The 24,801-nt window shown below is 46.8% G+C and overlaps 2 protein-coding genes across 3 annotated transcripts in view; one reads left to right on the plus strand and one right to left on the minus strand.

Annotated features, from left to right (window-relative positions):
* LOC139056423 (uncharacterized) overlaps positions 1–24,801 on the minus strand; it is a 215,338-nt gene that overhangs the window by 127,440 nt on the left and 63,097 nt on the right. The window lies entirely within an intron of this gene.
* Positions 14,253–16,998, plus strand: LOC139055659 (uncharacterized). 2 transcript variants are annotated; one of them, XM_070533188.1, is made up of 2 exons: positions 14,253–14,295; positions 15,913–16,998. In XM_070533188.1, exons 1-2 carry the CDS (start codon positions 14,268–14,270, stop codon positions 16,923–16,925), a joined length of 1,041 nt encoding a protein of 346 aa, XP_070389289.1. In that variant the 5' UTR covers positions 14,253–14,267; the 3' UTR covers positions 16,926–16,998. The 2 variants fall into 2 exon arrangements, with proteins under 2 accessions (XP_070389289.1, XP_070389290.1); XM_070533189.1 differs by lacking the exon at positions 14,253–14,295 and adding an exon at positions 14,329–14,412.

The following is a 24,801-nucleotide window of genomic DNA, read 5'->3' on the forward strand; positions in this document are numbered from 1 at the left end:
CCATTCACGAGGTGATGGAGGCCATCATTTCCGTGGCTGCCCGGAGAAAGTTGGTGGACTTTCCATTCGCACCGTCTGCCAAGGATGAGCCAAAGGCGGCGTTTGCGCGGCGCGGGGCCATTCCAGGCGTGCTAGCGTGCGTCGACGGCACGCTGATCGCCATTATGAAGCCAGAGGGACTCAGCCCGGCCGACACGGCGAGGTTCATGTCGAGAAAGGGTTATTAAGCCCAAAGCGTCATGGTGGTAAGTATCGTTGGAATGTTTTACTTCAAACTGTGGTCGCCATTTTTACTCGCCCATAGTAGCAATTGTTCAGTTTAATGTCCAAGCTGGCATAACTAATAATGTAATGATTAAAAGAGGACATGCGGGGAACTGTTTACGAGCTCGTTGAAGTCTGACATGTCGGGAGTAATGATGAGTGCCATGTGTTGGTGTGCATAATCCGTCTGCCGTTCCAAAATTGTGTTTTCGTTATGGCGTGCATACACGATCGAGTTGTGCAACTTGGAGGTATTAAGGAAAATGGGCAGCAGTCGTAGCAGAAATGGATACACTGTAGGGAAGATACGATGGAAGCACGGAAGTACTTACATCCATTGCATGGGATGGTTTTGGCTTGTATGGGTGTTCTTGCGTAATATCGGGCCTAAAGTGTTCATTTAGCTATCAATTAATGCAAACCATAGGCGTGCGCAAAAAGCCCCCTAATTGCAAGACCTTGTGTACGCCTATGGCTGAAACAGTCTGCTACTTGTACCAGCGTATATGTATTCTTTTCTGCATATGAATGGCAAAACGGATTTCGAGCATATCTGCAGCGCTATTTTGTATTGCTCCCCATTGCAGGTGTGCAACGCGGAACATCGCATTCTTGTTGTGCACCCCCGGTTCCCTGGTTCGTGCCACGACTCTTGAGTGTGGCAGCATAATCCACGGCGTGTATGCCTAGCCGCACAACTGCAGCCTGGCGAGTATCTACTTGGTTAGTATTCGTAATGCGTACCCCTAACTAGGGCAGAGCACTCAGCTGTCATTTTTCTGCAATAGGAGACTCAGGATACCCCCTCGAGCCATGGCTGCTTGTTCCAGTACCTGGCAGCCATGCCGGCACCACCTCTGAAGGCCACTACAACCGGGAGCAGGCATCCATGCGCAATGTTGTGGAGAGATGTATCGGGGTGTTGAAAAGCAAGTTCCGCTGCTTGCAGCACTTTCGGACACTGCTATACAGTCCCGATAGAGCAGCGCGAATCATTCATGCATGCGTTGCTCCCTATGACATTGCCTTGGACGCGGGCGACTGGACATTGGATGATTATGGTGGGGAAGTGCCACCAGCTGAGGAGCCAGAGGAGCCAGGAGACATCCAGGTGCTGGCGCCGCATGACGTGTTCCTCAGAGGAAGGCAGCAGCGCCGTTGTCAACCTTTTCTGAAGGACACGGGAATGGTGAGTTTTCATAATACATAATTTATTTATATAAATTGCCGTGCCCTTAGGCTATCGCAGGGCTGTGTTTGTACTGTGGAAAATACATAAAAAATTGTGTACACATCAAGTGCACCTCCATACAGATGGTCAATGTTCCAAATCCACATATCCGACAGATTATAATAATTTAAACACGAACGAAGTGCATTTATACAAAGAATCCTTTAAATAGAATGCCACAGCCGTGGACTCAGAAACAATTGTACCCTCTTCACAATGCAAGAGTCTCCAAGGCTGCCACTTATTACAGTAGTACTCGTGAAGCAGTCGTGAGCCTTCATGCCCCTTCATCTGTGAAGAACTGAATTTGCTGCTGCTCCCAAGCTAGCATTGTTTTGTGCAATATGCACATCACGAAATGCTTCCTTCCTCGCGTAACATTAGAAATACGGCGCTACAACAGCTTGTATGTGTTGTGTGCATCCTGTGATATGCCACTTTCTGTAGATGCAGCAGTTGTTACTTTCTACTCGTGTCAAAACATGTGTTTGTTTCGCCATAGTTGGTGGTTACAGTAATGGGAAATTGGCCGAAAGTACTTCTTTCCTAGTGCAGCATGAAACACGGTAGCAACGTGAAAGTGCAGCCTTTTCTTTAAATATCACAAGAAATGTGAAATGGAAACATCCCTTGACCCATCATAGTCATGACAGACTTGGTGGAAGGAGTACATATTATCGGCACTCTGTGCTCATGGTCACCATCAGCAAAAGGTGCGCAAAATCTTCATAAAACACACCAGAATGATCGCAACCGCCGCATCCTGTGCATTCGGACGCTCACTGTACATTGGTAGGAGCGAGGCAATATGCTTGCTAGCCATCTCTTGTGCAAGGTGCAAGCATGAATACGCAGGCGAGGCAAGCAAGTAAAGCGTGATGAATGCGAATTCAAACACAAACAAAATGTAACGCTGAGTGTAGTGACATTACACTCGTCACATCATGTCCAAATGTGGACTATGGCTACAGCGCATCATCAACACGCACCGTGACGTCACCTGACTATCTCGGACCTGCCGCCTTTCTGGCTTTAAAAGGGACGCCCGTTTCAGCAAACACCAGTGGACACGGCAACACTGCCGTGGCAATGTCATCGACCTTCCCGCTCCTTGTGCAGGTTGGTGATCGAAAATATGGCTTTCGCAGTTATTTTCTATGCTTAGTCGTGTTGCCGTGTCCACATACTCTCTTATGCTATATATCTGAGTGTTTGCCGTTGCTTGTTTGCTAATGGCCCGCTCGGGAGATGTTGAAGGTAATCCCGGACCTATCACTGAAGAAATGTTTAACGAGATGATTAAGACACAGAGAGCGGTCTTGGAAGAAGTAACTAATATTGAAAAAAAACCAAGCATCTTTCGAGGCTCGAGTAGAGGGCAGGCTTTCGAAAATAGGGGAAGGATTAGGGATCTTGGGCGAAGCCCCAACCAGGCTTGCTAACCTTGAGAAATTTGCCAATGAAACTAAAGCTGCAATGATAACTCTTGGTAAAAAATTTGACCACTTGAACCGTAAATCAAATCCTGGCAGTAAATCAAACATCCACCCGTTCATAGCAATTGCTACATAGGAAACCCAAACGGGTTCCCCGAAGGAAAAGCCTCAGAGTTGAAGAAAAATTCGTCCTTGTCCGGTACTCGAACCCGGGACCACCGCCTATCCGGGGCAGCCTCTCTGCCATCTGAGCTAACCAGGCGGCTAGCAGATGGCAGGGCGAAGTCGAATTTGTCGACAACACGAAGCAAAGGCAAGAGTTTGACGTAGTAGTTCTGCGGAAACCCGCAAGGTGGAAAGAAGTAATGAATAAAGGAAAAATCAGACATCCACCCATTCGTAGCAATTGCTACAATGGTAATGCTCTCGTTAAACGAATTGATGACCTCGAAAATCGCTCTCGGCGAGATAATATCATTATCCGAGGGATAAAAGAAGATGTGAATGAAACTGAAGAGGCATTACGTAAGAAGGTCAATGTTGATGTTTTTAATACAGTTTTAAGCAAAAAATTGATTCAGTCGAACGGATTCATCCCTTAGGAAAGCAACAGGATAGTAAAGATCGGACAATCATTTTGATACTCTCAGATTTCCGAGATAAAACCAAAATCATGCGAAACTGCTTTATGCTCCGGGGGAAGGAAATCAGCATTAACGAAGACTTTTCTAAACGAATTGTCGAGATCCGCAAACGGCTATGGAACTCTAGTTCTGAGGAAAGGAAAAGGGGGATCAAGGTGAAACTAATGTTTGACAAGATGAAAATAAATGATGTGTTGCGTGGTTGGAATGAGGCTACCAATTTGAGGTAGATATGTAATGCACCTTCCGAAAGAGATGACAAGCACGGTAACAACGATTGACGACCTCACAGTGCTTCTGAACAGTTCAAGATAATAAACATAAATGTATGAAGCATTTTAAATAAAGTGACGGACATTGAGGCTCTAGTACTGGAACATGAACCCGATATTCTGGCACTTACCGAAACATGGCTTAAAAAAGACATACTAGATTGCCGAAGTACGCCTCCAGGATACAAAATCGTGAGAAGAGACCGCGAAACGATAGGAGGAGGAATTGCCTTGCTAATTAAAGAATGCATATTGTTCAGAGTTCTTCCGCATGTCACTGATGTCGAAGCTCTTTGATTAAAACCAAACTTAACAATCCTACAGTATTCATTGGTGCTATATACAGACCACCAAACTCGCCAGTGAATGTGCTTATTAAACTGAGAAGCTTTATGGACGCACACCTAAAGCACGAAGACAATATTATTTTATTAGGAGACTTCAACCTTCCTGGAAAAAATTGGTCGGTACTTCGCACAGAGGGAATGACGTCCCAAATTGTGAACAACTACTTGAGATCGCTTTCTGTTATGAATTGACTCAGGTCTTCTCAGCTTGTACGCGTGTGGCTCCAACCACTTCCTCAATCCTTGATTTAATATTCTTATCAGGTTGGTTGCTCCCATTTGTTAACATGTGCGAAATTGTTGAAGGTCTCTCTCACCATAACATGGTTATTATGTCACCAGATGTGTGTGTTAATATCATGCGCGAGAACGAGAAACTTCTGATTCCAAACTTTAAAGCCGCCAATGACCTGGCAATACTGCAACATCTGGAGCAGTCATATTATTCTTTTTTGTACTTGTGCAGATCATCTGGTACTACTGAAGAACTATGGAGATTTTTCCATGATATGACAACATTTTGTATAAAACATTTCATTCCTCAGTGTTCTAAACGTGCAGGAAAAAGAAACCCCTGGGTAACTCGGCAAATAATACACACTAAAATAAAGCTTAAACGTATGCGAAAGGCTTGCACCCTCCGTCCTAGTATCGAACAGAAACATGACATTCATCTTTTAGGGAAAAAACTCCGGCACAACCTGAAGACTGTCTAAAAATAACGTTTATAACTCAACACTGAAACGATTTCTCAAAGAAGCCCCAGATAAGTTTTGGCGGTACTTGAATCCAACGGCTAAGTCGTGTAGCATGCACACAGACAAAAGTAGCCAGGATCAAGCGGAGGCATTTAAATCCTTCCTTTCCTCAGTTTTTACCATCGATGACGGTATTTTGCCTACCATCAATGATTATGCTGACAGACTTCCTATTCAGCATATCAAGATTACAGAAGAGGGCGTTTTCAATCTGTTACTTCACCTTAATATAAAAAAAGTCCCGGTCCTGACGAAATCCCAGTGAATTCCTTTACAGATATGCCGAATGGACATCGAAGTTTTTAACACTAATTTTTCAATCATCTATTTCTAGTGGCTCGTTTCCCACTGCCTGGAAGCGCTCAAAAATTGTGCCCATATATAAAGGTGGCCCAACCTCTGGCATTAGCAACTACCGACCGATATCGCTCACGAGTGCCTGTTCTAAAATGCTAGAACACATTGTGTCAAAGCAGCTGCTCATCTATTTAGATGAACATAAATTAATTTTGACAGGTCAACATGGCTTCCGCAAAGGTTTGTCCACCGTCACTCAGCCTATTGAACTTGTGCATGACCTTTCTAGCACAATTAATGCCCGCGGCCAAATTGATATAATATTCTCAGACTTTGCAAAGGCCTTTGAGAAGGTGTCCCACAAAATCTTTTATTTAAATCAGTGTTACTTTCAAAAATTCTTCCCTTACGCGGTGGTTCACTTCCTACCTTGACCATAGAGAACAATATGTTCAATTGGCACATCATCAATCTAGTTTATCTCCCGTGGTATCTGGGGTACCCCAGGGTAGGGCCACTTTTATTCCTAATTTTGATAAATGATCTGCCAAATAACATCACTACCCAAATAAGAATGTTTCCCGACGACTGCATATTGTACAAGAGAATAGAGTCACCAGGTGATCAGGCCGACTTTAATCTTAACTTACAGAAAATTAAGAATTAGTGTGATCGCTGTCAAATGCAGCTTAACCCAACTAAATCGGTTTTTATGGCCATCTCTAGAAAAACAATGTTTCGAATTTCTCATACAGTATCAACGGTCATGAGCTTGCTCGCGTTAAACCACATAAATACCAAGGTCTTATATATACACCCGACTTGCGTTGGAATCTTCATGTAAATGAACTTTGTGCAAAAGCTAACAAAATATTTTGGGGGCTGAGACGTACCCTGAACTGTGCCTCCCCTGAAATTAAAGTTTTAGCTTACAAAACCTTGCTAAGATCGATAATTGAGTACGCAAAGATAGTATGGGATCCCTACACCCACAGTAGTTGTCTAAAACTAGAGAAGATCCAGCGCCTTACTTCTAGGTTTATAATTAATAAATACCGCCGTTTTCACTCTCCGAGTGAATTATGTAAACTTGTAAAGCTTGCACCTCTGCAAAAACGTACGGAGTATGAAAGGCTTAAATTCCTGTTCTTAGTAATTCATAACCATGGAAAAATAAGATACAAGTACTTCCAAATCAAGACCAGGAAACATCACGGCACAGGAAACATCACGGCATATACCTCCTTCCACAGTGCACAGTGACTGCTTCAGGTATAGTTTTTTTGCCAGGGCTATTCAGCAGTGGAACTCTTTGCCTGACTCAATTGTCCAAATAAAATCAGTTAATGTACTCTTGGAAGCGATACATTACCTTATGTACCCTGATGTGCCCGGATGTTCTGTAGTAATAGCGTGATATAATAAGCCAAATGTGCTCTGTAATTATATTGTTAATGTGTTTCATATCAGAAGTACTACTTCATTTTCTTTTTTCTTCTTTTTAGTGCATTGTTCAATCGCACTAATGCACTTCTCTGTTTATGCATGTTACATCCACTCCTGTAATAGCCCGTCATGGACAGATAGTATCAATAAATAAATAAATAAAATGGGTAGACGTAAATTAATGTAAAAGCGCAAAAAATAGGTCAACTTTATCACACTCTATGATGACAAGTACATCACAAACCTTGTAGTACAACATGCTTCAGGTAGCAAAGCAAGTGACAACATTGCAACATCAGCATCACACAATTCGTTTTCACCACGGCACATGAAACTTGCAGTTACATTTACGTGACCTTGCAAGAAAGTATCACTTTCACAGGTATGTCCGTTCCCTTGTCAGTGTTATGAGTCACTGACTAGAAGCAGTTATTTCTCGACAGCAATTGTAGTGCGATGCTAAACAACAGGTGAATCATAATTGTAAAAAGGTGAGCGTACTTGCCAGCTGTGATGAAACACGTTACATAAAACATGAATAATTGGCTCTACAATCTCACAGCACCCAGAACGTGTCACACGTGAAACTTATTCTTGCAATGACTCACTTGGAACGAAGACTAGAGGAAACCAATCACTGGCGTGGTGCAATGATGATGGTCATTTTCATTTGTGAAACTATGCAACTTAAAGAGTGACTAGTTTGGTGCTCTGAAAAAAGAGCACATTGTAGTTGCATCTTAGCCTCATTGTGCCGAAATCAACATGTCACAGTGCAAACACTATGCGGTAACGCTTCATAATGAGTGCAGTAAGCTATAACACAGTGAAGCAATATAAATATCACAGTACAAAGCCCATACACAGAAATCGATAACTATTTCTAATGATTCCAGTGTGAATGACTAGGCGCCTTCGATATGTGTAAATAAAGAAAGCACGCTGGCATTGCAGCTGCATAAGCATAAATAGAAAGAGGCAAATACTACAGAACAAAAATGGGTGCACGCATTACACCTTTCAACCAAACATTCATCCTGCATTACTCATAAAGGAACCTAAACACTAAAACTCAAACCATAAATAAATACAACAAGCGGAACTGCTGAAACACAAATGAATAAAATGATATTGAAAAACGATAAATTAATTTCTGTCTTGTTGCAGGTACGCAGCGATGTCTTGCGCTATGGCGCGCACCTGCTCCAAGATCCCTTCCTGAGCTGCTGCCGTCCGCTCTGCCGCGACAGCGAGGCGGGTGGTGGAGGCTTCGATTCTCCGCAGCACTTGGAATGAATATGTTCGCATGAGTTGCTGATTACTCGCAACCAGCTCACGGCTTGAAGGTGCTGTTGTCAAGAATTGCAACGTGCACAACCATTCCCTCTCTGTTGAAGAGCCACTGGCCTGATGGCATCCTTTGGCAGTGTCAAGCGTCGTGTACAAGCTATGCCCTCTTCGTTTGGACAGACAAAGACCTGCTGGAACTACTCTTACGTCATCTACTCAAATGCATCTCTCACCACAAAACAGCCCTTTTCAGGGCTAACCAACCTTGTGCCCGGCGGCTGATCGTTGGCAAGACACGATACCGAGCCCTCAATACAACGCATATTTCTTGTTGCTGATTTGTTTGTCAGATTCATGATTTAGCTATGATAACAGAGCATAAAGAATATTTATGTCCTTCGTGTAAAATGACACCAAATGACCTACCAACCTGCAGCATCTCGTCGCCCTGTTCCACGCTGCGGGCGCACTGCGACGACATCGTTGTTAAGGTATCCACCCGTCGCGGTCGCTGTCGACGTGGTGGCCGAACAGGGCGCTGCAACACTGCAAGCATGCAGCATTTTCTACAGTTGCACTGCATTTTATGGTACGAATAAAAGTGGCTATGGCTATATGGCTTATTGGGCTAGCTCAATAAAATACGAGAGCTCATTTTCTTTAACAGCTTGAGGATCAATAACTTACCAGGTGCAGCGGCCACCATTTCTGTAGGTGACGCACCGCGCGGTGGATCCTCTGCCGCTGTAGAGTAAGCACATTAAAAGTTTACGAACTGCACACACATTTGGTGATAATTAAAACACTCATTCCTCTGATGCTTACTTGTCGCTGTGCTCTGCACGCGCGCAGCCTCGTCCGTTCTATCCACAATGAGCACTTCCATCGCCGCAGTGGGGACGTCAACCTGCTGGAAAGTGTCATAAGCGTATCCCTTCACTACGTGGCTATTTGTTACAATGCCTATATTACAAGTTTTCGTACTACACATTTGCGGAAATATTCTGCAATTATTGAGTGCTTAATGATCCCATGTATTACCATCTTCGTGCACTTTCCTGAAGGCATTTTAATTCTGTGATGATCACTTCATCCTCCTTTTCCCTAAAGCGCAGCCAACTGAGATTCTAGTTGATTAACCTACCTGCTTTTCCGTTCTCTCGCACGCTATTTTCCTGTTAACCAACAGTGTCGCGTTCCGCTAAAGGTACCACTTACAGATAATGGCAAACTTTAAGCCGGCACCGTTCAGGAACCCATCATATTACGGTGGCAGTGTGCTTACTTCTTGGTAGGGGAGGTCGGTGACTCCGTGGGGACGGACCGTCCCGGTCAGCTGGAGGACTCGGTCACGGAAACCGGGTAGCCGCCCCCCTCCTGTGCTTCTGAAAATACCCGCCAATCTCGAAGGACAAATCGCCCAGACCATTCGACAGTCACTCACCTTTGCTCTTGGGCGATTGCGGCAGCGGCGCGGCGGGACTCATAAACTTGCTTCCTCCACCACTCCTGCCACTGCTCTGTGGTTTTGACGACAGGGCCTTCCCTGTTCAGCGTGTCGGCCAGCTGCTGCCACAGCCGTCGGCGGTCGCCAACAGTGAAGCGCGGCCCCAGCTCGCTGGATCTTAAAGCCAGCTGGGGATGCTGCTCCATGAAGGCGACCGCCACCTCCCTCTGTCCCTCCGACACACGCGGTCCCTTCACGGGTGCTGCCACCGGGTACCGTGCCACCAGCTACCACACATTTCATGGCCGACTACAACCCGTACAACTGGTAGCCAGCGATGGAAAGTCCCTCCCTTCAACTACGTCTAAACCTTACAACTGGTTACCAGCGGTGGAATTGTCCTCCTACTCTCACACTGGGCAGTCATATATTCAACGAGCAAAAGCCCCCAGATTTTCTCTCTCACGCCCGCTCTTATGCGCACCTGAAACGGCTGGCTATCCCTAAAATTAACGTCTCATGACAGGGCGGACTGCGGCCGTGATAATGCTTCGCCCATTTCCCTCTGGCGGCATTGCATTCCTGCGTGGCTTGCGGCCGTGTCTACACCATGGCCTCCGCGTCGCGTTCTACTTCGTTACTTTAGAACTGAGGTTAAGCAGCGCGAATAAAACAAGGACACGAGGAAACAAATACCGCAAACAAGCGCTGACTGCCAACTGGAAGTTTCTTTGAAATTCTCCAGTCATTTTATACCTTTTTCAGCGTAGGCAGGAGTACACCAGTCGCAAAAACATCTGCAAATCAGCAGCATCATAATCTTTCATTCAAAAAAGCTATTTCTTTTCCCGACAAGGCAGGAGAGGGAGCGCTTACACATTTATCCCCTTCATTTTCTAATATAGTAAGCCTCTAGCCCTTTCCCTCTTACCTTTTTTTTCACTGTGAATTTCGTTTTTTTTTTTAAATATGGAAGTGCAGCGACACTTGTTACAATGTCCTGCTAAATGACTCCCATAGCCATTCTTTAGGTTATTGTTTCGCTGACGAGCTGTTTCATTGAAACACTGTCCCCCTCCCCCCGTTTGACCTCTATACATTTTCTCACAGCTCAGCGGTAGATAACTTTGCGGCTGCACTCAGTGAAATGGGATTTATGATTTGTGGCGCACAGGGGCGTTTCGGGCGTTTTCTTACGATCTTTCTTACGAGCGCCCCTGAGAACGAAGTACAGGGGCGCTGCGGGCGCCGCTCGCGTGACGTAAGCGCAAAGACTCGTGCCTGTCGCCTACTACAGTTCGGGCGGTGTCCGGGCGCTTTCTGCGGTGTTTTCGTTTGCGCGCCCTCGTTCTCTCTGCTTGTATGCTTATGGCGGTCGTCTCAAATATATTTTTACAACGTCTTCATTTGCGAAAACTTATTCAAAGTGCTTATTTCTTAGACGACAATGTAGCTCTCGATGACAACGCTACAGTGCCAGCCGAAGGAGCGCAGACCAGCCCAGTGCGAGTTTTTCAATCGACAACCGCAAAAATATAGAAAAAAAGAAACCGGTTATGATACCATACCTGCCGCGATGCAATAAGTATGTCACAGACGTTGGATATATATGACTTCTACAACAGTTACAATCCGCTAAAGCTGGTTTGCTCACGACGAGTAGTTCAGGCGTAATATCGAATTTTTGCGTTTCTTCACAGAAACGCTCGGCAGTAACATGAGGACTTAACTAATACTGCAGTTAGGTCCTACGAGCACAACTTGCTTCTTTGACTGCTTCTTAAAATTAGGCAGTTCTTCACGTGTTTATTTTAAGCGGCGATGATTTGACGTAAAGCTAATGAAGGCTTACGTCTATTTACAGAATACACAATGGAATGTACCAATATATATTCCCTTTTCTGTGCTACACGTTCAACTCACTTGAGAAATTTACTGGTGCTTGTTGCTTGAGGAATATACATGGCGAATTTGTTTGGTGAACTGACACAGGCTGCTTGGCCTAAATGTTTTAGTGAAATATGCCTGTTGGACCGCATGCTGCAGCCAGAAAGAAGTCTAAGCGTCAATCATTAGCAGTATGGGACATATTGACGAATAATTCCCCTGTGGAGGGTCAACAATCAACTGAATATATATGTAAGTCTTGTGGTGTTTTCTTTATGTATGTTTGCGATTGGATTGGAGCAAATTTTATTTTGCCTGTAGTTGGGCCACGTTCTCTTTTATGTACCGACGAAGCGAATAGTTCTCCGTTTGCATAATTAAACAACGCTGAATCAAGACATGGCGAGACAAAAAGTGCTTGAATTTTCCTTTTCGAGGCAATCTAAGCTGCACTGTAGTAGCTCGAGAATATTTTAGCCATTCCAATTGCAGCTGTAAAAAAAAGCGCTTTATGGTTTCAATTCGATATTGTAGTAAACTGATGGGTTTCAGGAAAAAAGCGTGCCTCGCCACACCGACAGTCAGTTGCTACCATTGCGTGCTACCGTTGAGTGATGGGTGTGCCATATTGTCGATAAAGACTACTGAGCGCCACTATGAAATATTTCATCGCTTGCAATTGATTGGCTCTCGATCTTAACAACGAAACATTTCTCTCAGGTGATTGTTACTATCGTATTATGTAAATACTCTACACGACGCGCTGTAACGCTATAACACTATAACACTATACTCTACACTATGTAAATACTCTACATGACGCCCTGTCGTGTTAGCAGCTATGAGCGATTCGTTTTTCGGAAGCCTGTTTCAGAGAGGGGTGAAACTAGCAGCAAACTTTTTCATAATAAATGGGCGCCTAACTCTTTCTTTTACGCATTAATAAATGGCCATCTTTGGCTAGAACAACTCACTAGCGTAATAAGAATCATCATGACAGCTTCGCTGGCCAACGTCTTTCTAACACAGATAACATGCTGACTCCAATTACCAAGATTTTTCTTTCATGTAAAATGCAATGTCTCTCATAGCTAAGTTCTAAGGGAATGTTAAGTGTTTAGCCAAGCATCGTACACAACTGCGCGTATTGAATTTGCAGACATTATTTTTACGCGAAATTCAAGGACAGGCACGGCGCATATATGCATTGTAAAACCAGTAGCCCCGTTCAACGCTACATAGCTTGCGATACACAAGCCCCAAATTTTATTGACTCACGTGCTTTAGGAGAAGGAACTGTGGCTGAGGCGTGGCAGCAGAAAGAAGCCCTTCAATAAGTGCGGCTCGAGCCACGCATACACGAAGGGAACGAGCGCGCGCGACCGCCGAGCGAGACGGAGCGAGCGGCGTCCTGGCCGTGACGTCACATGCGAGGGGAGGGCACCACTCCTAATTCTCGCCGCTAATAGAGGACAGCTTACACAGGGCACTGAAGAGCAAATTAATATTATGTCTATAGGAAAACTGGAGCCAGTTCTACATCCAACGCACTGGTATCTGTATAGGATCAGCCATAGCCCCCATTTTATGTGGAATTTTTTATCCTCGGTTGACAATGTAATTTCTGCTAAGTTGGTGGACATGCCTGTAACGCGAGCGTTTAGATACGTTGATGACTACCTAATTGTTATCAAGAAAGATACCTGTATGCATTTTCATGACGCGGTCGAACAAATTTTGGACTTATTCAATAACTCATCGGGAGGACTTAAGTTCACGTATGAATTGCCAATTAACAACCGCAATCAGTTTCTCAATATTATCCTCTGTTTTTCATTGGACGAGTATGTACGCTGGGGATATAATCCCAGATCTAAGAAAATATTGTTGCCCTACGACAGCGCACACTCTAAATTCATTAAGAGAGGCACAGCAACCACGTGCATTAAGGCAGCACTGAGTAAGTCGTGCGAGCATGAGTGCGATCAATGTTTTTTAAATCATATAGCGCGATTACAGAACACAGGCTTTCCCAGTTCTGTGATCACTTCAGTATGCGAAGCCATCTTGCAGAAAGAGAAAAGAATAAGTTCCGAAACATCACAAAAAGGAAAGAATAAAGACAAGAGACAAGCGCACGTGGTGCCATACTTGCACAAGTTGGCACACAATCAAAAGAACGTTTCAAGTAGACATGATATTAATTTGCTTTTCAGCGCCTCGTGTAAGGTGTCCTCGATATGCAATCGTATGAAAACGCGCGAAAGGCCCCTGTGCACCACAAATCCTAAATCCCGTTTGACTGGGTACAGGCGCAACTTCATCTATCAGATACCGCTGAGCTGTGGGAAAATTAATATAGGTCAAACGGGGGAGGCGGGGGGTGGGGGGGACAGTGTTTCAATGAAAGAGCTCGTCAGCACAGCAATAATCTAAAGAATGGCTATGGGAGTCATTTAGCAGGACATTGTAACAAGTGTCGCTTGCCTCCAATATTACAAAAAAACGAAATTCATTGGGAAAGGAAAAGGTAAGAGGGAACGGGATAGAGGCTTATTACATTAGCAAGGGAGGTGATAAATGTGTAAGCGCTCCCTCTCTTGCCTTGTCGGAAAAGGAAATAGCTTTTATGGATGAAAGGTTATGATGCTACTGATTTGCAGATGTTTTTGCGACTGGTGTACGCATGCCTATGCTGAAAAACGTATAATTATGGCTAGATAATTTCAAATAAACTTCCATTTCGCAATCAACGCTTGTCTGTGGTATTTGTTCCCTCGTGTCCTTGTTTTATTCGCGGTTCTAAATATGAACCAACTAGGCCTACTAATACTTCGCGACAAATGCAGCATGCGGTTCCTGCTCGTTTCCGGCGCTGTGTAAGAAAGGATTTCCTTCGTCTGCTTCAATGTGTCCGATGTAGAGACGCACGAAGTATCTTGACGCTGATGCACTACCGGATAAGATCGCTCGAAGGTATCGCCCTTGAATACAACTTATCATTGAACGTTACCCTTGGTTTTCTGCGCCATCGCGGCATAGAGTAATTATATAGGAACCCCGAGAAAGCGTTTGCCATACGGATCTTGATGGGTAAGTGATCGTGCTGTTGAACTGTCGCTTGCGCAGCTTCGTCAACGGCAGCTTACATGTTTTTTGCGCGTTCGCTGGTCCGCGTTGGACTTGCTTGCTGCGCCGCGGCGCACACGTTCGCTCTCGAAGCTGGGACAGGAAAGACGTGTTCGGCCTTCGCCTACTCAATGTTGTGTACTGCATAGCCATTGCTCGAGTTCGAATGCGTATTCGAGAACCCGATGGCCACGCAACGCACCGGCATTTTTGCAACAACTGAAATCATGAGCGCAACAGGGAGAACGCACGCCGACAGCGATGACCATCAACTCGCAAATGATGAGCGAGAAAAGCGCCTGGCTGCCTAAGCGCAACATGGCGCAAAGGAAAGATTAGCAGTTCCGTACGGTTCTTCAATGCTCGCCATATCCGCATTCCTGCAGTTTGTCGCCAGGTGCACGCGTTGTCTGCATAGGCGTTATTTAATAACCGCTAATAACAAAAGTAGGCAATTACCAGCCATGCGACGTTACCAAGATTACTTTTAGAGTATACGCTAGGCATTCATAGTCAATTTAGCCCAAATGAGCTTTCGTTGCCGTTGGCCTTTAATCTTAGGCAATACATTTAACCTCTGTCACCATGACTGACAAGACACTAACACGCCATGTCCGTAAACCCGTACTTCGCTAGGACAAGCACATTTAACTATCCTTTGTCCCCGCGTAGAATAGCTCAGTAGAATGCGTTGCCCTTATCACTTCTTACTAGCGCAGAATGTATTGAGCGTGTTGACGCCTGAGCACACCGCTCCTGACAATTCCATTGCTCCTGCTTTTTTACTTTATTTTTTTTGGAGTTTCTGGTTGAATTCGCGAGTTGCATTTACATTATAGCTTGTCTTTCCTTTTTGCTACATATCTATGGTATTGTTACATTTGTGTACCTCAGCATATTTTAGTCGGCCCTTTTGTTTGTACCAATGCTCCTCCTGCACGGGCCTTTACAAAGCCTACAGCCTACTATTCTCTAAATATATAAATAAATATTTAGAGAATAAACTTATATATGTTGATTTCCAGAGTAAATGTCAGCCTTTTGGATTAATGCCGATCAATAAGTATATTTGTGCTATATACCACAGGTTATCTGTAAAACAATGTGTTAACGTTTCAACGTTATTATAAAACATTCTATATTGAAATGGCGCCTCAGTTTTCCTCCTGCGGATTGCAGCTCCTGCTGCTGAGCTGTCCGTCCGTCACAGGCAGTTCTCGAACATTCGGACAAAGAGCCGTTCATGAAAGAAAGCGTCGAAACTCTCAGAGTACCACGCAAAATATATTCAGAAGACCACCATAAATTTGGTTCTGACAGGATAATCATATCGCCAAGCCCGTGCAAGCCGGTGTTTTTGCGATGCACGAGAAAAGTTATTGCCGCTAATTGTTGCCTCTCCGTCAGCCAAGTGCGATACAATTGAACGGCTCTGAGTGAGCGCATCACGCACGTTCCCAACAGAGCTCCTTGCTACGCGGAGGTGGAAGCTGTACGCGACCGACATGCCCAGAAGCGGATCCCTCAAGCCGAAGAAAACCACTAGCATGAAACAAGTTGAGGCAGCATCGACCGACGACAAGAAGGTCCCGGCGGTGGGCAAGGTGGTCATCATCTCCCCCAGTGATGGCGTGACCCAGGTGAAGACATTGGACGCCCTCAAGGTGTCCAGAGAGCTGCAGGCGGTCACGCCCGAAGGCATAAGTAAAGTACGCCTCAACCTTCGCCTCAACCTACTGGCCGTGGACACAAACGCCATTGAGGCCACTGCCAAGCTGCTCACCCTGAAGACGCTGTGTAGTGTGCCCGTGCAGGTGCGCGAGCCACACGGCTCGCACGGCAGCGTGGGCGTGGTGTACGGCATCCCTCCCGGCGTCACCGAGAGGCAGCTGGAGGCGTCCATCCGTTCCAGGGCGCCCATCGTTGCGGTGCGCATTCCTCGGCCTCCCGGTGGGCCGGCGGTGCTCACGTTCGCTTCCTCTCAGCTGCCGCACAACGTGCTCGTGGGGCTCGTCGAGCGTCGGGTGCACCCGCACGTGGACCGACCGCCACGCTGCCGCCGCTGCGGCCGCATCGGCCACGTCCAAGTGGTCTGCTGCAGCCCGACCACGTGCAGGAGATGCGGTGGCGCGCACGGCCGCGCACTCTGCCCGGCGTCCCGGCCGGCCTGCGTCAATTGCGGCCAGGAGCATGACCCGTGCTCTAACGCGTGTCCCAAGTGGAAGGAGGCTCTCCGAATCGCCAGGTACCGCAGCCTGAACAAGGTCGACTACGCGACAGCGAAGGCAGCTGTCGCGAGGCGGGCCCACATATTCCCCCCACTTATGGCATTAGCGCGCTCTCGTCCGCCCGCAAGTCACAGAGACGTCTACGTTCCCGGCGACATGCCACGAAAGGCCAGCGCTGAGCCAACGGTCACCCACACCGTCGACAAGTTCGTTCATGCACTGCTCTGGTTATGCCAAAAGTTCCTCTAGATACTGCTTAATCTCACAACACCACAACTAAGTCATTAAAGTGTTCCATTCATGTTCCGTATCTGATACTTAATTTCGTTGGTATGCGTGTTCATTTCTCTAAGCTACAGGTGCATGTCACACTAGCCTTTTTGTTTGCGTTGTTGTTTCAATAACATTTGCTGATAACTTTCAAGGAAATTGTGTCCTGCTCTTGTGCCTGAGCGATTCATAAGCTGTTATAATATTGAAGCTGCTCTTCTAGCTTCGTACCTTGTTACATTAGGTGAATGTGCTAGCTTAGTATGTACCTCCAACAAGAGCAACAGAAATTGCAAAAAATAAATGGAACATATATATATATATATATATATATATATATATATATATATATATATATATATATATATATATATATATATATATGTATATATATATATATTGCTACAGAACAGTGACCAACAGCAGGCCTGTCATGATTGAAGAGACGATGATGACGACGTTATAAGTGCTGTTCGTTCTTGGCAGGGCTACATGCATACCCACTTGTAAGTATGCATGTAAATAGTCATTCCCCTGCACCCTTATACGTAACATATTTGGTCAATGCTCCGCAGTGAAGACAAGGATCGCCCTGACTTCGTTGCGGAGCTCCGTTGCGGATGCTCACTCAAGGTTTTCCACCATGGCATCCGGTTAATCAACCTCGACCACATCGGCCTCTCTACCTATAACAACGAGTATGGTGACGCTTTCCGCCCCCAAAGATACTGGCGTCTTCTCAGGCCTGGACGGTACAGACGTCTACGACTGGGTGAACGTCTACGAAGGCGTCAGCACTAACAACACGTGGGACCCTACTATAACGATCGCGAACGTTATTTTTCAACTCGGCAGAACGCCTCGAGTATGGTTTTGAACCCATGAACATGAGCTCAAAAGCTGGGGCAGCTTCATGCAGGAGATTCGCGACTCATTTGGGAACTACTTCGGTCGATATCTCACTGCCAAGAAGAAATTATCTACTCGTACGCAGACGTCAGCGGAGCCTTATATGTAACATAATACAAGACGTCTTAGCTCTCTGCCGTAAAGCCGACGAAAACATGACCGAGGTGTACAAAGTTGCGCATGTAGTTATTGCCGACGATGCTTTCAACTTGTTTGTGTTTACGAACGTTGCGGCTGTTTACGCCATGGTTAAAGAATGTGGCCGCCTGGAACAAACCGAAAGTTGACACATTGCACATTAGTCCCAGTGCGTGCCGAATAGCGCAGGGACGTCATCGTATTGTCCCGTGGTAGTGACGGTGAAGAAAGCAGCAATACGGTGGAATACAAAACTAGCTTTTATTGGGCGAACCTGTGCCCACAAAAACAGGCTACACTTATAGCACAGCGATAGCGGCGAACGCGGTCGGCAATCGTCGGAAATCTGATCAGCGGGTCAAGCGCGTCGGCTTTTATACAACAGTCGTCGAATGTTCCAGACTAATCGTTGGGACCCCCGTGCCTTCCTCAAAGTTCTACACCATTCGCGTCACGCGATGAAATCTGATAGTACATGGTTCGGCGACAACAGACAACCGGATAGAAGCATCGATAACTTTCCAGAAACATCAGATGCATGCAGGCGCGTCTCGCGCTGCGCGATAACATTTGTCAGGCGGCGAAACCTGGTCGCCCGATGAAGATAAGTACGCGTGTCAGTACCCCCCTCTTAAAAAGCATCGACCCGATGCTGCATACAAACGAATGTAAAGAAAACACCCGTAGCGAAGAAAACAACAAAACCAAATACGGAAGTTCGTCAGCGTGCGTAAAAGGGTTTCAGACGCACCACGTGGACCACTTCAGATCGTGCGCGGCGCCGCTGTGAATGCGAAATTCCGTCTGGCACGACCTCATAGTCCAGTGCGCCAATACATCGAATGACCTTGTAGGGTCCCAAATAGCGGCGCAATAGTTTCTCACTCAGTCCTCGTCGGCGTATCGGGGTGTTTTCGTCCGGACTTGTAGGTGACAGTGATGTCGTATTCTTGTAGTCTGAGGCTCCACCGCGCTAGTCGTCCTGAAGGATCCTTTATATTCGCTAGCCAACACAACGCGTGATGGTCACTGACGACTCTGAATGGCCTGCCATAAAGATAAGGGCGAAATTTAGCTGTAGCCCAAACGATGGCGAGGCATTCCTTTTCGGTCGTAGAATAGTTGCCTTCCGCTTTTGACAGCGACCAGCTAGCGTAAGCTATCACCTGTTCGACTCCGTTTCTCCTCTGGACTAGAACGGCACCGAGGCCTAGGCTACTGGCGTCAGTATGGATTTCTGTATCGGCGAACTCGTCGAAGTGCGCAAGTACCGGCGGCGACTGCATGCGTCGTTTGAGTTCTTCAAATGCGTCGGCCTGCGGCATTTCCCACTTGAACTCAACATCACATTTAGTTAGGCGTGTCAACTGCTCGGCGATGTGTGAAAAGTCCTTGACAAAGCGTCTGTAGTAGGCACACATGCCAAGGAATCTACGCACTGCCTTCTTGTCGATGGGTTGCGGGAACTGTGTGATTGCAGCTGTCTTTTGCGGGTCTGGACGGACACCAGATTTGCTGATTACGTGGCCTGGGAACAGAAGCTCATCGTAAGCGAAGCGGCATTTTTCCGGCTTCAGAGTAAGCCCTGATGACTTGATGGCTTCTAGTACTGTCGCAAGCCGCTTGAGGTGATCGTTGAAATTTGCGGCGAAGACGACGACGTCATCCCAGTAAACGAGACAGGTCTGCCACTTCAATCCTGCTAATACCGTGTCCATGACGCGCTGGAACGTTGCAGGCGCCGAGCACAGTCCGAATGGCATAACCTTGAACTCGTAGAGGCCGTCTGGCGTGATGAAGGCGGTCTTTTCGCGATCCCTTTCGTCGACTTCTATTTGCCAGTAGCCAGACTTGAGGTCCATCGATGAGAAGTATTTAGCATTGCAGAGCCGATCCAATGCGTCGTCTATCCGTGGGGAGGGGGTATACGTCTTTCTTCGTGATTTTGTTCAATCGACGATAATCGACGCAGAAAGGTAGGGTTCCGTCCTTTTTCTTAACTAAATCTACTGGAGAGGCCCACGGGCTTTTCGACGGCTGGATGAAGTCGTCGCGCAGCATTTCGTCGACTTGGTGTCTTATAGCTTCGCGTTCTCGCGTCGAAACTCTGTAAGGGCTCTGGCGGAGTGGTCGAGCGCACTCTTCGGTTATTATGCGATGCTTAGCGACTGGGGTTTGTTGAATCCTCGATGATGTCGAAAAGCAGTCTTTGTATCGTCGAAGCAGACTTCTGAGCTGTTGCTTCTTCATCACGGGGAGACTTGGATTTATGTCGAAGTCTGGCTCGGGAACTACGGTCGTCGGGGTAGATGCGACAGAATCCGAGAGGACAAATGCATCGCTGCTTTCCTGAATTTCCTCGATGTATGCAATCGTCGTGCCCTTGTTGATGTGCTTGAACTCCTGGCTGAAGTTTGTCAGCAACACCTTCGTGTTTTCTCCGTGCAGTCGAGCGATCCCTCTTGCGACGCAAATTTCATGGTCGAGCAGTAGACGTTGGTCGCCTTCGATGACGCCTTCTACGTCAGTGGGTGTTTCGGTCGATTCCCTGTTCTAAAACCAAGTTCTCGCGGTGTCTTCTAAGGCGAAGTAGACATGCCGCAGCTTCTCGTCGGAGTCCCAGTTGTTGAATGTTGCGATTCGTTCGTAGGTCTCCAGCCATGAATCCGGGTCTTCAGTCGCTGCTCCACGGAAGGTGGGTGAGTCCCGAGGTTGTAGGATAACAGGGGACGCTGGGGCAGCCATTGGGGTTGTCTTGACCACGATCCTCTTTGTCGTCTCAGGTAGAAGTCCGTGCTCTGGGGGCAGTCCTTGCAGTCTGCGGCTAGCACGCTGGTCTTGGGCGATGTTGGTTCTGTCCTCGGGCTTCGGGCTTGGGTCGCGGCTTTGTGGGGGCGTTCGATACATGAACGCACAAGCACCTCCACCAGATGTCACGTGGTAGTGACGGTGAAGAAAGCAGCAATACGGTGGAATACAAAACTAGCTTTATTGGGCGAACCTGTGCCCACAAAAACAGGCACAACGATAGCGGCGAACGCGGTCGGCGATCGTCGGAAATCTGATCAGCGGGTCAAGCGCGTCGGCTTTTATACAACAGTCGTCGAATGTTCCAGACTAATCGCTGGGACCCGCGTGCCTTCCTCAAAGTTCTACACCATTCGCGTCACGCGATGAAATCTGATAGTACATGGTTCGGCGACAACAGACAATCGCATAGAAGCATCGATAGCTTTCCAGAAACTTCGGATGCATGCAGGCGCGTCCCGCGCTTTGCGATAACATTTGTCAGGCGGTGAAACCTGGTCGCCCGATAAAGATAAGTACGCGTGTCAGTATGATCTTTCTGGCCCGGCCAGCACCTGTCGTAATGTTGCGCGTATCGTTTGGCGTGAACTCGAAGCAGTCCCTCTAACTACCCTGGAACCTGAGTCCTTCGGCCCACCTCCAGATCCCACACCCCTTATCCGAGCCGTCGGCCGACAGGAGATCGCTAATATGGGTATGTACACCGTTTCCTTGGCTCCTAGCTCCGAAATCCGGCCACATTTTCCAACTCCACCTTGACCCACATCAGACTTTCCTCCATGGTTCCAGAATATGTCCGCATGGCGAACGCCCGACGACAAGCCTATTTGTTTTCATTGTCACCGCGTCGGCCACATCTCTCGCGACTGCCGAAGTCGCTGGAGTTCTACAGCACAGACTAATTTTCCCAGTTACATTAATGCACCCGGCCACTATCGCTCGCATATGCCCAGCTCCAACCAAGTCGCCCATCAAGAACATGTGGCTGAGCCCCGCTACTCCCCGCCCCTCTCACCTCAACACCGCTAGTCTCGCTCCTCACAGCGCCGCCAGTCATCATCCTCGACCCTTCTACGACGCTCCCAGGTAGAAAACTAAGTGATGAAGCTCCTCGGGGTGGCGTTGCAGTGCTTCAACCGACCGAAAATCCTCTTTTGGCAATCCGTACCGGACAGAACCTTCTAGATGTATAGGGTGGTCCTTTATGAAACGGAACACGCGAGCGCGTGGCCCGTGTTCTGCGGAGGCTGCTTAGAGCACCAGCAAGTGGCCGCAAGGAGGAGCACGTCTGCTTGTGGCGTTATCTGTTGGCGGCAAGAATAACCAGGCATAGCCGATAGGCAAGCGCCTGCCAATATTATGTGGAATTCCCCCCCATTCCCCCTTTTCGCATGACTGTTCCGCAAGCAGCGAGGCCTGCAGCACAAAGTCTACTGCTAGCAAACCGCGTTGGATACGCAAGCGTACTGGAAACGTGGAAGCACCAACATACGCCCGGTAGTTATCAGGTACTCCTGACCTACCTATAAAAATGCGTAAGCATTCTAGGCATTCTTCCCTCGGAACTTTGTCCGTCCGTCTGTTTTTCTGTCTGTAACGCGTGATACGATGCACTGCATGCATACGTATACATAAGGTCCTACGGAGGCGTATATGAGAATGTCTTATAACTACGTATGGCTACGTATGTGTGAGGACGTGGAACGGGCAACATGACGATGGCCCTTATCAGCCTTGTTCTGCTCATGCAGGTTATGCTGCTGACCAATTCTTCGACGTTAGTCTCTTCATCACGTCCGTTAGTCGATGAACTGTGCGCGGCGCTGGACTATGACAGGAAAGGGGAGTTTTTCCATGCCGCGAATCCTCAAATTTTTTTGGCCGATGCCGAATTTGGAATTTCCTGCGCACTCAGCTGTGCACACTGTGCCCATGGCCCGGCTGTCTCTCGACTACGAATTCCCAGCGGCGACACTTCGACATTGGGGCGTGGAATCGGCAACATCACGGTGGCCCTTATCAATCTTTTTCTGCGCAGGCAGGTTGGCCTCCTTCGCCATTTGTTTAAGTAGGTTTGAACCGTAAGCATGCGGAATCACGTGTGAAGAGCAGGTAGACGCGCTTCCTGGTATAGTACATTATTAGCAACGAAGTTAGGAAGATGTAAACATAGTAGAAGAGCTCCTCTTGCAGAAAGAACACGTGGTCTTAATTTATAATTGGCGCTTTCGGAGAACAAAACACAGCCAAATTCTAGAATCGGTCGTACATACATACGATAAATCATATTTCGTCTGTCACGTCCCATACCAAAACGCCGGTTACTGATTCTATGCAGTAAACATGTGGTTCGGGTCCTCTTCGTTCCAATATTTTCTGTGTGAGAACGCCAGTGAAGTTTTCCATCATATAGGATGCCCAAGTACTTAAGCGACTCTACCTGCGGAATGGTTCTCTGTTCATATACTAACGATAACTGTAACGGCCCGGAAAATGGAAAAACAAGGAATGCACATTTGTTTGCGTTTACTGCCAGATGCAAATTGTTAAGCGACGTCGTCTCTAGAGTACAGAGGTACGTTTGCAAAGACAGGTGAAGGGAATTGATCTCTCTAGCTGTCGCTAAAAATGTATTGTCATCTGCATAGACATACAGATTCACATCCTGGTGCAGCAATACTGAAGTCATCAATAGGCTAAATAGTGCAGGAGATGGAACAGTGCCCTGGGGCAGCCATCTTGCCTGATCAACCTTTCTTGAAAAGCCGTTTTGAAACCACTGAAATTTTCCGTTTCATGGAAATTCAAAAATCCATGCCGTTATATATCTCGGAAAATTGTAGGACTGTAATGTGTCCAGCAGTAGAGAGTACTCAACGCCATCATGAACTTTTGCTATGTCAAGAGTCACTAAAGCACTAACTTCTTTTCTATGCTGAGCAAATTTGAGGCAGCTTTCCAAACCTACATGCGCACGCCAAATGGAGAGACCACCGGGTCGGAAACATATTTTCCTTGGGCTCAGTAACGAATTTTCAGATATATGATCCATCATACGGTCATATAAAACTCTTTCAATTAGTTTTACCATATTTGACGCAAGAGAAATAGGCGTAATGTTGTCAAGATTGTAGCCAGCTTCTTCTTTTTTAGCAGCGTAATAATTTTGGATGTTCTCCATTCTGGTGGAATCGAAGCACTTTTTTAGAGAATAATGCACTGTGTTCAGAATGTCCTCAGAAGCCAATTCGAACAACATTTTTAGCATGGCAGTGGAAATGTCGTCAGGTCCTGAAGCTGAGGCAGGCCGAGATCTAAGGACATTAGAGAGCTCTGACACTGTGACTTCCAGAAAGTCGTCTGCGATGGGAGGCCTTAATGGCCCATTCGGCAAACGTGACGTTAAGCGTTGCGCTAAGCCCTTTCCTATGAATTCTACAGAATGAGATATGTTGCGTGGTGAAAACATTATCGATTCACTATTCGCTGGTGTCGGTATGGATTTTCTATATCGAAGGAATCTGAACAGAGCCTTTTGTTGGCGGGCTTAGAGAGTAGATCATGATGTTTTTCGTCATACTTGTATTTTGCTTTCGACACTGTTCTCTTGAACGCCGCAGCTGCAAATTTATAATCACTCCAGTTAGTCGGACACTGATTGTAATTTCTTCCGGGCGGCTTTTCGTCGTCTATAATCCAGCGTGCAATCCGAATTCCACCAAGGAGAGGTAGTAGTTTTGCTTATGTTAACATTAAATTGAGACTTCTTAAAGGAACTTTTTAATACAGAGCAAAGCCTCATGGCTTTGATGTCATTGGGTATGGTTATCTGAGGGTTGGCGGCATGGCTGCCCCTTCAGCGCCAGACACCGGCCTCTCCTCTTCGTGCATCGCTGCACCACAACAGGCACGTGCACTCGGCCGCACAATTCAAATGTTCTAAAATCCTATCGCATTTCCCTACAAGTACAAAAAGTCGAGAGTCGTAGTAGCACTACGG

This window comes from Dermacentor albipictus, chromosome 2 (genome assembly GCF_038994185.2).
Source record: "Dermacentor albipictus isolate Rhodes 1998 colony chromosome 2, USDA_Dalb.pri_finalv2, whole genome shotgun sequence".
Classification (NCBI taxonomy): domain Eukaryota; kingdom Metazoa; phylum Arthropoda; class Arachnida; order Ixodida; family Ixodidae; genus Dermacentor; species Dermacentor albipictus.